The sequence below is a fragment of the Ictalurus punctatus genome, chromosome 16, assembly GCF_001660625.3.
Source record: "Ictalurus punctatus breed USDA103 chromosome 16, Coco_2.0, whole genome shotgun sequence".
Lineage (NCBI taxonomy): Eukaryota > Metazoa > Chordata > Actinopteri > Siluriformes > Ictaluridae > Ictalurus > Ictalurus punctatus.
Genome location: NC_030431.2, coordinates 5,217,501 through 5,231,589, shown reverse-complemented (window position 1 = coordinate 5,231,589; position 14,089 = coordinate 5,217,501). Strand labels below are relative to the sequence as shown.

Below are 14,089 nucleotides of genomic sequence, written 5' to 3'. Positions count from 1 at the left end.
GCGCGCGGGCGCTGCAGGGGAAGTTAACAGGAAGTCACACACAGATGAAGCCGAAGAGAAACACCACAGAGAAAAGTTGAATGTCTACAAAAAGATGTTTTTATCTTCTTTTCTGAGTTTTGTGTGGATTTCCTCGGGATCTGCGTCCACTCTTCCTCACCGTGAGTTTCATCACATGCTGTTCTCACATCGTTTCAGGGTTTTTACAGTAATTTATAAATATATTTATTCTACGATTGCGTTTGGATCCGTCATAATTATATTGTTCTTAAAAACGTTTACAGTAACTACAGAAATATCCACTTCCACTGTACACAATATTATTAACATACACTAATGTCAATAAAATGATCAAACAAGTATAAATCAACTATTCATGTCTATCAGTGTCTATAACGTAATTAATCAAATATTTATACTATAATTAAAGTCATGATTTTACGAACATGATCAGTAATAAATATTCAACATTCAAATGTTTGTCATTTTGTTGCTGGATTTTAAAATATTTAATGTGTATTTTGTAACTTAAAAATCTTAAAATAACTAAATAAACTATGAACGTCATTTTCATAAATGTTATTTAATATTCCATTCTATGTATTAAACTATAAACATCTGAACATATTCATGACTTTTTCAATCATCTTTGTAATATTGCGTTAGTGGAATATGTTATTACTCAGTGTACACGTCAAACATACAGTATATATACAATATATAATTCTGTTTATCTTCTTACATTTGCATCTTTTTTTAAAGCATTTTGTTTATATATTTGATACTCAGTCAAAACATATTCTAATTATAAAATATGGTGTATGAATCAATAAAGTTGTTTAGTACATAATAGAAATGTAATAAATGTACACTTTGTGTAACTACAGAATGGTAATTATTATGACCTCTGCGTTTATTACTGAAGTGTAAGAGTGTGTGTGTGTGTGTGTGTGCAAACCACAGGTGTTTTTTTTTTCTTCAGCCAGTTGTACTTCCTGTAGTGTGTGTGCCTGTGAATTTCAGCAGAAATGATGAATATGACGTCACCGTGATGCTTATTTCTACTTTTAGGTTCAGAATTTTTTTTTTTTTTTTTTTTAGCTCTGTGAGGTTTTGAGACAGGAATGTTCAACTGTATTAAAGTCAGTTTTATTAATCCATGAACCTCACACTTCTTTTCTTTGTGCGTGTGTGTGTGTGCAGAGATCGAGTGCATGGTGGTGAATGTGGAGTATGTGATCTGCACATGGGACAAAGATGGAACCCTGGCGGAGAACTACACCTTTATGAGCAGGTGTTTATTGCAGTGTTTATTGCATGTGAAGGAAAATGTGTGTGTGTGTGTGTGTGTGTGTGTGTGCATTGTGAGTGCTGTGTACCTGTATATATAATCTGTGTGTGTGTCCTCCTGTTAGTTACAAGAACCCGGATGATCCTGCAGAGTGTTCCTCCTATCAGTACTCCAGGGAGGTTCGTGTCGGCTGTGTGGTTCCGTACAGTGAGAAGGAGCTGCAGAGATTCAAGGACTTTTATGCCTGGTTATACAGAGACAACAACATCATCGCAAAACAAGAATACAAATCACTGATAAACAGGGGTAACACACACACACACACACACACACACACACACACACACACACACACACACACACACTTTTCTCCCCACAAACCACACCCATTTCACACACTGATCTCACGGAGCCACAAGATGACGGAGGAATAACAGAGTCCTCATCTCAGTCTCTGTGAAAGATCCCAAAAGTCAAAAATGCAAGGAGTGTTTAATTAGTCTAGTAAATCAGAGACAGGTGAAAACAATCATGAAGGTTTACAGGTAAGGAGGAAAAAAAGGAAAACACAAAAGCTGAATGTTTCCATCTGGTGACGGAAGTCTGCATAGTCTGAAATGTTCTAAAATAAACATTTAAGATAAAATTCTACTATAAACATTTAAACATATTCATGACTTTTTTTATCTTTATAAGGTTATCATGATAGCACTGAAGCGAGTAGAATATTTTATTACTCAGTGAACACGTCTCACACACAGTACATGCAGCTGTTTCTGTTTTCATTTCTTACATTTAAAATAAATCAATAAACCCGTTTATAAACAGGTCTGTTTGTTTATATATTTGATACTCAGTCTGGATTTACTCAGTCAAAACATATTCTAACTGTAAAATATAAATGAATATGGTGTATAAGTCAATAAAGTTGTTTAGTACATAATAGAAATGTAATAAATGAGTATACACTTTGTGTAACAGAAATTGTTGTGACCTCTGCGTTTATTACTATAGTGCGTGTGTGTGTGCACGTGCGCAAACCTCAGGTGTTTTTTAAGCTGGTTGTACTTCCTGTAATGTGAGTGCTTATGAGTTTCAGCTGAAATTATGAACATGACGTCACCATGCCGTTTATTTATTTATTTATTTATTTTAGCTCTGTGAGTTTTTTAAAGTCAGTTTTATTAGTCCATGAACCTCACACCTCTTTTCTTTGTGTGTGTTTGTGTGTGTGTGTGTGTGTGTGTGTTTGTGTGTGTGTGCAGAGATCGAGTGCACTGTGGTGAATCTGGAGTATATGATCTGCACATGGGACAAAGATGACGAAGATAGAACCCTGGCGGAGAACTACACCTTTAAGAGCAGGTGTTTATTGAAGTGTTTAACATGTGAAGGAAAGTGTGTGTGTGTGTGTGTGTAGTGTAGTGTGTGTGTGTGTTTACACTGTGAGTGCTGAGGTGGAGTGGGTTGCTTATCTACAGGCCTACACACTCCTCCTGTAGTGTACAGGCTGGTGTAAGAGTGACATACACTTCAGCATGTGCAGGGGAAGTCAGTATAGATCTTGTGGTGTGTGTGTGTGTGTGTGTGTGTGTGTGTGTTTCCTCCTCTCAGGTTTCCTGCTGTAGAGCCTCAATGCGTTTTCTATAAACGCTGTCTGTAAACGATTAGTCAACACACCACATATACACACATACACACACACACACGAGTTTAAGAGTTAAATATGTGAGGATGTAGCGAGAGCGTGAAACTTGCAGTGTAGTGAACGGAGCTTCGAGAGAAACACGACGTTTCACACATGATGAGCTGATGCAGGATCTTCAGCCGTTTTCACTCTTCTCTCTTTCTTCCCATCATTTATGAAGTTCACTGCAGTTTCAATCTGCGATCTTCTTCTTCTCTAGAAAATACCCACGTTCACATCTTCTTTATGTTAATGTTTTTATATAGTTTTTAAATAGAACTCTTTTCTACATTTTAAACCGAACACAGGCCATTAATAGTCCAGAAATGTCAAGTCGTGTAACCATGAACAAAACAGGAAATGATATATTTCTTTAACGTAAATAGATTTGGAAGTAAAGAACATATATTTGGAAATATTAGCCTGAAATATCATCAACTTGCCGGGAAATGAAAAGTTTAGAGTAAAATAATGTTATATGAAAATAATCCATGGTGGTTTTATTTTGCTCGAACAGCACGGTGTTTTATTCCTCTTTTACCACAGGAATTTACCCACAGTTACAATTTACTTACTGAAGCACATGTCTTACTTTTCTACCTTTATACTTTCACTTAATGTTGTGCGATGTCTATGAAAAAGTTAGTTCCTGCTGTCTCTTATGTTACAGCAGCTATAAACACTCGTTCCCTCACCATCCCTCTCTTTATTCTCTCTTACCTGTGCACTGTGATATAAAACAATATAAAATATAAAGATTTCAAAATATAAAGTTTTACATAGTGTAGAATACTTACAATGATGCTCTCTGTGTTGAACATACCTGTATATACAATGTGTGTGTGTGTGTGTCCTCCTGTCAGTTACAAGAAATCGGATGATCCTGCAGAGTGTTCCTCCTATCAGTACTCCAGGGAGGTCCGTGTCGGCTGTGTGGTTCCGTACAGTGAGAAGGATCTGCAGAGATTTGACCACTTTTATGCCTGGTTATACAGAGACAACAACATCGCAAAACAAGAATACAAATCACTGATAAACAGGGGTAACACACACACACTTTATTTCTTTTCCCCCCACAAACCACACCCATTTCACACACGGACCTCGTGGAGCTACAAGATTAGCAGTCCTCGTCTCTGTAAAGGAAATGCAGTCAAACATTTCATTAATCATCTTTTCTTTTTCTCTCTCTCTCTGTCTGTCTCTCTCTCAGTGAAGTTGAATGCTCCGAACAACGTGTCGTTGTTGCTGAGTGAGACGGAGCTGTGGATTTACTGGAACGTTACCAGTAACGCTAAAGATCAGTGTCAGGAGCGTGAAGTTCGCTACAGGATCAACAGCAACAACTGGATTGTACGTACATCTGTCTCACCATATCACCACCTCAGTGTGGTTTTATGATATATATTATTGCATAACAACAATAATAATAATAATAATAATAATAATAATAATACGTTGAATATCACAGTGTTCTGTATTCATTACAGTCGGAACGTGGTGTAAAACTCACAGTTTCCTGTTTGTTGTTGTTGCTCAGATTTACAGCAGGACCATGGGGAACACGTTTAACGTGCCGTTTCCTAACGCTCGGAGTCTGTACGAGTTCCAGGTGAGAGTGCGCATGTCCTCGACCTGTGGACAGTCTGACCTGTGGAGCGAATGGAGCGAGCCGGTGTTCTGGGGCTCCATGAAGAAGATTAATGATACAGGTAACATCATCACAGTAGAACACAATGTACAGTACTGTGCAAAAGTCTTAATAAAGAAACCTTCAAAAATAATGACAGGAAATGTTTATACATCAAAAATACTCCATAACGAGCAGTAACCAGTAACATGCTAAAGAATTTTAGTATTTTGGGTTTTTTTAATGCATCAGTCGTCTCAGGTGCACTTGGTGCAGTTTTATACGGACATTAGTTGTTCAGTTTTCCTGAGCATCTTCTTCTGGAGCCTCTGACTGTCGCACCCACGTCTGTTTTTACGGCTGATCCCTGATGAGCCTCATAATCCGTGTAATACATTGCTTTGTTTACGGTCATACGAGCATATTTTTTCTGCAACATTCCATTTTTTTTTGTTCGAAAAGTAATGCTTGGAAACCTAAAATGTTGTTTTTTTTTTCCTTTACTGACTCAATTAAGCCGACGTTATAAACTAAACATCTAAGATCCAGGTAGTATAAAAAAATTAGGGAGTCTAAGACTAAAACGAACAGCCTTAAACGTCAATGAAAAAAAACCCCCAATATATCTGTAGACGTGTCCTGTGCTCCAGAATGACTTTAATAAAGAGATTCGCACATGTTCACAAGTCTTGTTGTTTGTGATGAGAGTAAACCTTACAGAAAATATCAGCATGTAAACGCAATAGAGAAACCAACAGAACATCACTCAACACATCTACCTTTCCTGACTGTACCTGCTCACACCTGTCCCCATGTTGTTGAACAGAGCTGAATGCGTCTGCACTCGTGTGATCATGTGTTTGTGTTGAGTAGAGACGAGACAGCAGATGCCTGTGGGGCTGATGGTCCTCTGCACGGTCGGAGCTGCCGTCGTCCTCATCATGCTCACCTGTCTGCTCATCCACAGCGAGAGGTTCACTCACTTTATTCAACTCATATATATATATATATATATATATATATATATATATATATATATATATATATATATATATATATATATATATATATAAAAACTAACAAAGTATATAAGATCATTATCATTGTGGGTTTTGTTTTTCAGACTCAGAGTGATCCTGGTTCCTGTTGTACCAAGTCCCAAAAATCTCAGAGATCTTATTGACAGCTACGACGGAAACGTAGAGGTAAGCCACTTCCTGTTTGTAACATGCAGCCGTTTGCAGGTATGTGAGAGAGCCGGACCGCTGCTCGTATAGATTAAGATAGTTTTTTTTATGATCAGTAAAAACACTGTGGAAGCGTGTGGTTAATCATCTCGATGTATTTATAGATTAAGATCATTAAACAAGAAGGAAGCTGAACTTTCTATCTGATTTCCTGCAGAAGTGGCTGCACATCTCCAAAGAGCTGCAGGACGGATTTAAGCCCAACTTCAGCGAGCGACCCTGCATAGTGCGAGAGTTCAGGACGGAGACTCACAGCGAGTCAGAGAGTGACGACTGTCTCTCGGTGCACACGGCCGTCTCTTCTGATTATCAGTCCATGCAGAGCTACTCGTCCACCTCCACGCTGCGCTCTCCCACTGAGACCCCCAGCACCGAAACCACGCCGCTCAACGGGCTGTAAAACCACCACGCCGAGGAGACAAACCGCAACTTAGTGCAAAATGTAGCTTACAGAAGTCAACATCTGGATGTAAAAAGTCAATCAAATGAAATATACTATTGATTATACTATTAGTAACTAGGACTGTTAAACACAATCTAGAATGAAAATGGTTAAGAAGAAAATGTTTCACTGATTCAGTGTAAATGTTTAGCACTGACAGATTAAAATATATATATATATTAAAAATATATATATATTTTATTATATATATATATATATATATATATATATAAAAAAAAATATATATATTTTATTATATATATATATATATATATATATATATATATATATATATATATATATATATATATATATATATATATATTTTTTTTTTGTCCCGACAGTCTCCATAAATAGGAGAACTTAGCACTTTGTAAAGGTCTTCCAAAAGTTTTGATTCAGTTACATGTGTAACAGCAGAAGTGTTAAAAGTGTGTGTTTACAAAAAAAAAGTGTTCATTTCCCCTGTATGACAAGTGCATATGAATATATTGTATGTATAGTATGTATGTGAATATCTGAACACAGAAATGTATAATCAAATTGTATTTTATCTTCAGACCGTTTCTGCTATGTAACATGGCGTTCTGAATAATGCTGCTGTTTGTGAGGAGCTGCTGCTAACAGAAATGCATTGAGCGTGTATCCACTGTGTGTGTGTTATATATGACTATGCTTCAAACGTATATACCTTTACTAAACTGCAGAATAAACAATGATATCTGATGTATGAAAGCGAAAAAACACCCAACAATTTATTTTTATATAGTTTTTTTCCATAATATTTTTGCTTTGTGTGTGTGTGACTTGTACAATGCATAATGTGTGATTTATACAACCCTAATAAAATTTAAAAAATAAAATAAAAACCTTTCAGGAGTATAATTCCTTTTGATAAACGCAAGTTCCACTTCATGAAGTTTTACATATTTAGTAATAACACAATAAATGAACTGAAACATCCACACGCCACGCGGTTGAAAACGGTTTGCTTTTACTGACACGCCATCTTTGCAGGCTAGCAAAGTAAACCCCAGTGATATGTCTGTGATAATAATAAATAAAAAACAATAATAATAATAATAATAATAATAATAATAATAATGTGTGTTTTGCATAATCGGTTATCAGCAAACGACCACACAAAAATATAGAAAAACAAATAAATATCCATAGAACACAATTTATTAAATAAAAGAACTGTCCAAAGAAGAGGAAGTGCAGCGATCCCCCTCATACACACTCACTACAGCTCAGTTCAGAAAATGTGAAATAAAACAGTCTGTTATTAGTGTCTCTATAATGTTATTATTATAATAATAATAATAATAATAATAATATTCTACTAATAATATATAACAATATAAAGTATAGTATATATTATAGTATATACAAATATAATACTATTGCCCTGTGAAAGCAAACATCTGATTAATTATAACCAATTACCTCTAAAATTATCAAAACTGTTCTGTTACTCTGTGTGTGTGTGTGTGTGTGTGTGTGTGTGTGTGTGTGTGTGTGTGTGTGTGTGTGTGTGTGTGTACGCTTTACTTTCTATGCCAGCTGATCCTCATACTGTTTTCTAAAACAGTCACCAGCAGGGAAGAAATCCCAGCAGCGCTCCTGATACATCTTCCACACATATGACTCCTGAGACACAGACACACACACACACACACACACACACACACACACAGAGAGAGAGAGAGAGAGAGAGAGAGAGAGAGAGAGAGAGAGAGAGAGAGAGAGAGAGAGGCAAACTGTAAACAGCTTCATTCTCTAATCAGGATGAATGTGTGTGTGTGTGTGTGTGTGTGTGTGTGTGTGTGTGTGTGTGTGAGAGACATTGAGAGGTGTGTTACCTGCCCGGTGTGCTCCGTCTCCTCCTTGTTTATGAGGTACATCAGGAAGAATCTGAGACACAGGGCATCATCGTTACTATCCACACACGTCTATCCTTTCATGTCAGGTCTACATCATCATTAGTTATTTTATTTTATTTTATTTTTATTCTTTAGCCTTTGGAAATGTCTAGATGTTGATGTTATTGTTTTTATTGCTTGACCTTTATCTATTGTACAGCACCTTGGATCACCGTATGCTGTGTTTAGATCGTTAGCGTTATAAATAAATGTTGATTGTTTGATATATCAGACACAATCCGCATCTCGGTAGTGGACCGTGAACCGCGGTATTCGAGCGCGCAGGGGCTTGTGGGAGATCCAGTTCCAATGTTCAAAACATGACTGCAGACGTTGCATGCATCAGCGACGGTTAAAAACAGACGGTTCGGTCCTACAGAGTAATTAACCGGGTATGGAGTAATTACAGATGCGAGTTGTGTGCAGCGCTGAGATGGAGATGATTATACGTGGGTTTATCTCCTCCTGTCTTGACTGATGTAGTTCTCTTCTCAGCTGTTTTAGCAACACATCACTGAACTGCTTACAAGTGCTGCTAAGCTTCTGACCAAGTCATCTACTATAGAAGGTCTCATCAATTCTGATTTCTTTACCCTGGCTTCCAATTCAGTTTAGAAACCAGTTTAAGATTCTTGTGCGTACGCTTAAAGCGCAGCAGGTCAGGCACCTGCTTATATTACAGAGCTACTGCGGCCATATATATATATATATATTATATATATATAATATTAAGAATCGGAGATTGTGCTTTTGAGGTTGTAGCTCCTAAACTTTGGAACTCTCTCCCCTTGAATTTAAGATCTGTGGACACTGGGGACGGTTTAAACTTGCGTTTGTTTAAATATTATATTTTTATTTTACTCCATATTTTATTGTGAAGCACTTTGTGATGTCTGTTCTTTAAAAGGTGCGTTATGAGTATATTTTACTCACTTATTTAACAGCGAGGAACAGTCTGCTAATCAGAACGTAATTGGAGAACCACCGCTATTTAGAAGAAATTTTCGAAATATTTTCAACTTTTTAGTTGTTGGACTGCTTATGAGAACACATTATGAAGAAGTGGAAATAACCATAGCCGAAGAGGCAGAATTAGCTGGGAAACGGAATTAAAAACAGCACCACGTTAGTTCCTTTTCTACTCGCCCTCTCAGATCCTCCCGAGCTCCTTCCTACAAAACTACCCTTTGCGGCCCATTTAATCCCTTATTTTATGTCATATTTGATTTTATAGAGTGATATTTATATACCAAGCTAGCTAGCTAGCTATAAAAACACACTCAGTGTTAACATATTTTCTAGCTTACATATTTTTCTAGCTTACATGTACATACAAGAACAGCACATCTAATTTCCTAATGATTCAAATACTCCTTGATGAATTTGTTCCAACCTAGCCCATGAGTGTGAGAAGTGTGTGAGGTTTGTGTAAGCCCCAACAGCCCCGGTCTGCCAGACGGTGTGTTCACGGTGTGTTGACAGGGGAAGCAGGTGTAAGCACTCACAGGTAGTTGGCCAGGTTGTGTTCCTCTAAGGTGTGCGTCTCAAAGCCGTGCGGAGTGGTGTCAAAGTAATCGCTCGCAATCCCACAGATGAAACATTTGGTCTGGGGGAGAAATTCATCAATCACACACTGACACTGAACACGCAGACTCACACGCTGCGTCATGTACAGTACGTCAGGTGAGCATCACACTCGCGTACCTCCATATCTTCTTTCACCTGCTCCTGCTGGTCTCTCAGCTCACCGAAGGCATCGATGATCAAACCTGCACCGGAGAAAAGATCAGTCCGATTAAACGTCGGATCAAACCGGTATAAAGCCGGAGCGAGAAAACCGCGATCCGTCAGCCGTTTGCAGACTCCAGGTGAAACTTAAACGATCAGCGCATGACATTTCCCTGTGTGTGTTTACCGCCATGCAAAAACGCAATGCCAATTGAATTCACCTTAGAATCTTTGAATTGAACTGAACATGTATTAGTGTGCACATGTATTTTTGCATATTTTGAGAAGTTCATCATGAAGAACAGCCATCTGCTTTTCTGAAGAGAAAGAGAGTGAGAGAGAGATAGAGAGAGAGATGTATTTTGTTTCTTATAACAGTCTACATTTCACTCTGTAACTCATCAACAAATACCGGATGAGATTTACCCTGAATGATGGCCAGCAGAATGACGATGACGAAGAAGAAGAAGGTGATGTCGAAAACAACTCGGTAAAGTTCGTACTCATCACCTGCAGGATCCTCAATCTCGTCACCGATACCTCCACCTGCTCTCACGCCGACATACATGTGGAACAGATAACACTGAGAGAGAGAGAGAGAGAGAGAGAGAGAGAGAGAGAGAGAGAGAGAGAGATGAAGTATGAGATGATGTGAGGAACCAGGAGAACGTGATAATGCAGTAAGGTGAGAAGTTGAGAAGATGAGCAGACTGACTGTCATCATGTCATCGCACTTCATGTCAGGCTCGTCTTCGTCCTCACTCTTGTTGTAGAATTTGCGGAAGAAATTAAACGCGACCACGGTGTAGAGGTACACGACCACCGCTAACAAACCCACCGTCATCATCAGCTGAAACACACACACACACACACACACTTCAGCAATAATCTGCACCACAAACAGCTGTGCAGTTTCCATGGTTACAGAAGTAAGCAGTGTATCCCGAGCAAACACGTGACGAAATTTAATCCTGAACTGAATCCTGAATTGAACAGCGTCTTCTTAAGAAAAATAACACAAATCGAAGACTTGAAGAAGAAGAAGAAGAAGAAGAAGATTATTGCTGTTACCTGTTTGCCGTTGTGCGTGACGGAGGACAGGATGGTGCGCAGTGTCTTCACGCCCATGGCGATGTCCAGCAGGTGACACGCGAAGAAGAAGTTGTTGTAGTGTCCGAGCAGTGACATCACCGTGTACCACACCAGGTAGAGGAACGTCTGCAGAAACAGCAACAACAACAACTTTAAACCTCGGATATGTGAAAACACGCTCTATAACCTGCAGCGTGATGCTGCGTCTTACGTTGTCTGTAAACACGACTCCAAACTTCCAGATCTGATACTTGATATCGACTGAAGTGATCCTGAAAGAGCAAAACAATAGAAATATCAACGTTATATATTTATTCATGAATGAATTGTTTATTTTTCCCCCAGCAGTCCAGTCGTACCCAGTTCCCCCTGTGTCACACCCTGACAGGATGAGGACGGCATTTTTAATTACCAGGCTAACATGGAGTTATCCGATTCTTGCGGTTTTTTATCGGTTTGTTGTTTGCTGACGTCCAGCGAGGCGAGGTCCATCCCCAACAGCTCTGCGATCCGCTCTCGTCCATAAATATCGCCGTATTTATCTAGCACCTGAGAAAGGAAGACAAAAAAAAACAACTTACGTGTCTGGAAGTAAGGGTTTTGTAATACTATCATTAATAATCACTACAGTGCACAGTTAATAGCGCGGTAAATAGAATGGGTAATAGCGCAGTTAATATAACAGGTAATAGAACGGGTAATATCACGGATAATATCACGGATAATAGCACGGATACTAGCACGGGTAATAGCACGGATAATAGCACGGGTAATAGCACGGGTAATAGCACTGTTAATAGCACGGGTAATAGCCCGGTTAATAGCACGGGTAATAGCATGGTTAATAGCACGGATAATAGCACGGTTAATAGCACGGTAATAGCATGGTTAATAGCGACTGTTTCAGAATACAGCATGACGGGTGAAATATTTAGAAACACAAAACGTGTGTATAATTCTGATCCTATCCACAATGAATTATGTGTGTGTGTGTGTGTGTGTGTGTGTGTATACACACACACACACACACACACACACATCACCAATCCTTTGTGTTTCACACTCACCTTGCGTTTGACAAACTTGTCCCAGTAGTTATTAGGATACGAGCTGAAATTTAGAAAAAAAACACAAACGAGTTTATTCTAAATATTTTTTGTTTCATGCCAGCATTATCAGATCAGCATTAAATCCTGAAATCAATGCATTTTGTTTCAAAATCTTAGATTGAGTAGTCCAGTTTATCAGCTCCACTTTCTTACAAATGTATAAATATCGGCACCCCTCGGGATTACCGACAGCAGTGCAGTTTGGGTTTTAAACACTGGTGGGAAAACAGTCCACTAACCAAGAGCAGTGCTGAGGACTATTACCACAAATATAAACGACTGTGTGTAAACGAGTGTGTGTAAACGAGTGTGTGTAAACGAGTGTGTGTAAACGAGTGTGTGTAAACGAGTGTGTTAACTGACGGAGTGTTGAGCACGAGTCTGTCCCACTGTCCTTTAATATCATCATCTTCAGGCTGGTCGGTAATGTAAAGACCATCAAACTCCAGCTTCCTCGCCAGCTCCTTCTCTCGCTTAAAGATCACCAGTGGGATCTACAACAGACACACACACACACACACACACACACACACACACACTCAAACTATGTATCTGTGTACACAATAAAATAATCTCCAAGATATCAAACATGTCCTGTGTATTGAACCTTGCCTTGAGACAGTTGTATCCGATGATGCAGATGAAGGAGATGACGGTGTGCATGATGGCGAGGAAGGACAGCGTGGGCTGCATGTATCCTGTGCTCTCCTCCAGAAAGTAATACACAGGGCCATCCTCATCATCATCATCGTCACCTCCCATATCCTCCGCTCCAGAGCCGTCCATCTGTTCACCCGAACCTTCAAAAAGCCCAGAACCCTCAAACACACCTGAACCTTCAAGCTCCTCATCACCCGGAGGCGTGTCCGACACCTGAGACGCACATTTCACTCATCGTTACTGTGATTGCTGCGTCCGACATTCAGCTACTTAACGGAAGTGAAAAAGAAGTTACAGACCCTGTAGAACAGCAGGATGAAGTTCAAGGCGAAGGCGATAAACAAAGCAAGGAAGCGGAGGTTGTAGAAGTTGCGAGACAGATAATTCTGTGAATAAAATTATAAATTTATTTTTTTTAAACAAAACATTTTTTTTTTTTTTAAACTGAAACACAAATGACATCAGCTTGAGGTTCAGAAGAAGTTCTGAAGTGTGAAAACTGAACCATGAATTTATTTCGCTGGACATCCAGCTCGTTCCACAGCTCAAATCCTCCGTCTCGGATCGTTTTCATCTCTTTCTTGGCCTTGCTGGGCTTCTGGACCATTACTTTTTCCTGCGGTCCCTCGGTCTTCTGCTCGGCTTCCTTCTCCATCTTCTCTCTATTTTCAGTGCTATGAGGAAAAAGCAGAGGAGTCCACACATGAAGCAAAGTTCAAACGCAGTTCAGTTCATGTGTTCAGTGCTTGCTACTAAATTCCATTTCAACTTTAAAGCATCAGGAAAACATTAATAACCTCACTGATCATAAATTATGCCACATTTCTTACGTACGTTTACAAAGATTTAAATCCCAGCTGCGCTTCTGAAGAGCTACAGAAGTTACAGACATTTTGTCCCAGTAATAACCCAAGACATATGATATTAAAATAAACCCTCACTCGGCTTTCTCCGGCTCTGGAGGAGGCTCTTCAGGAGCTCCTGTCTGCTCGGTTCCTCCCTCCTCGGGCTGCTGCAACACACACACATATAAAAGAACACAGCTAAAGAACACGTCGTATTTCGGATCGAGAACCGAACTGTTACGGTGGTGAAGAAAAGAACCATCGTTGTGAGTCTGAACAGCGAGAGCAGCTGTGTGTCTCGGTGATAATTCAGAAGTTATGTAATGTAGTCAGTAATGTACTGTAAAGCCGTACCATCTTCCTCTTGGTTAAAGGAGAACCCTCTGGAGTTGGTGGTTCAACAGGTGTCGTATCTCCCATATCTCCCAGACCT

General features: G+C 39.1%; 2 protein-coding genes across 10 annotated transcripts in view; one reads left to right on the top strand and one right to left on the bottom strand.

Moving 5' to 3' along the window:
- il2rga (interleukin 2 receptor, gamma a) lies at positions 1-6,488 on the top strand. Of its 2 annotated transcripts, XM_017488787.3 has the most exons (10): positions 3-161; positions 1,204-1,294; positions 1,416-1,597; positions 2,557-2,656; positions 3,842-4,020; positions 4,192-4,331; positions 4,519-4,690; positions 5,482-5,581; positions 5,732-5,813; positions 6,013-6,487. In XM_017488787.3, exons 1-10 carry the CDS (start codon positions 95-97, stop codon positions 6,253-6,255), a joined length of 1,356 nt encoding a protein of 451 aa, XP_017344276.1. In that variant the 5' UTR covers positions 3-94; the 3' UTR covers positions 6,256-6,487. The 2 variants fall into 2 exon arrangements, with proteins under 2 accessions (XP_017344275.1, XP_017344276.1); XM_017488786.3 differs by having other exon boundaries at positions 1-161; positions 3,842-4,331; positions 6,013-6,488.
- A 978-nt stretch (positions 6,489-7,466) lies between these two features.
- ryr1a (ryanodine receptor 1a (skeletal)) overlaps positions 7,467-14,089 on the bottom strand; it is a 56,930-nt gene continuing 50,307 nt past the window's right edge. For 7 of the 8 annotated variants that reach the window (XM_053686590.1, XM_053686593.1, XM_053686594.1 and 4 more), the window contains 16 exons: positions 14,011-14,089; positions 13,753-13,823; positions 13,317-13,485; positions 13,111-13,197; positions 12,764-13,024; positions 12,515-12,645; positions 12,110-12,152; positions 11,455-11,591; positions 11,254-11,314; positions 11,022-11,168; positions 10,666-10,800; positions 10,377-10,533; positions 9,927-9,991; positions 9,728-9,828; positions 8,163-8,214; positions 7,467-7,950 (listed from right to left, as the gene is read on the bottom strand). The exon at positions 14,011-14,089 is cut by the window's right edge and continues 1,222 nt beyond it. In XM_053686590.1, coding sequence (XP_053542565.1) covers positions 7,855-7,950; positions 8,163-8,214; positions 9,728-9,828; positions 9,927-9,991; positions 10,377-10,533; positions 10,666-10,800; positions 11,022-11,168; positions 11,254-11,314; positions 11,455-11,591; positions 12,110-12,152; positions 12,515-12,645; positions 12,764-13,024; positions 13,111-13,197; positions 13,317-13,485; positions 13,753-13,823; positions 14,011-14,089 — 1,792 coding nt within the window. In that variant the 3' untranslated portion in view covers positions 7,467-7,854. The remainder of the gene's footprint in view (positions 7,951-8,162; positions 8,215-9,727; positions 9,829-9,926; positions 9,992-10,376; positions 10,534-10,665; positions 10,801-11,021; positions 11,169-11,253; positions 11,315-11,454; positions 11,592-12,109; positions 12,153-12,514; positions 12,646-12,763; positions 13,025-13,110; positions 13,198-13,316; positions 13,486-13,752; positions 13,824-14,010) is intronic. The other variant, XM_053686591.1, reaches the window with a different exon arrangement.

Coding starts and splice junctions, on each gene's coding strand:
- il2rga (XM_017488786.3), top strand. CDS start 95: ATGTTTTTATCTTCTTTTCTGAGTTTTGTGTGGATTTCCTCGGGATCT. Junction 4,691..5,481: donor GAAGAAGATTAATGATACAG/GTAACATCATCA, acceptor TGTGTTGAGTAG/AGACGAGACAGCAGATGCCT. Junction 5,814..6,012: donor GCTACGACGGAAACGTAGAG/GTAAGCCACTTC, acceptor GATTTCCTGCAG/AAGTGGCTGCACATCTCCAA.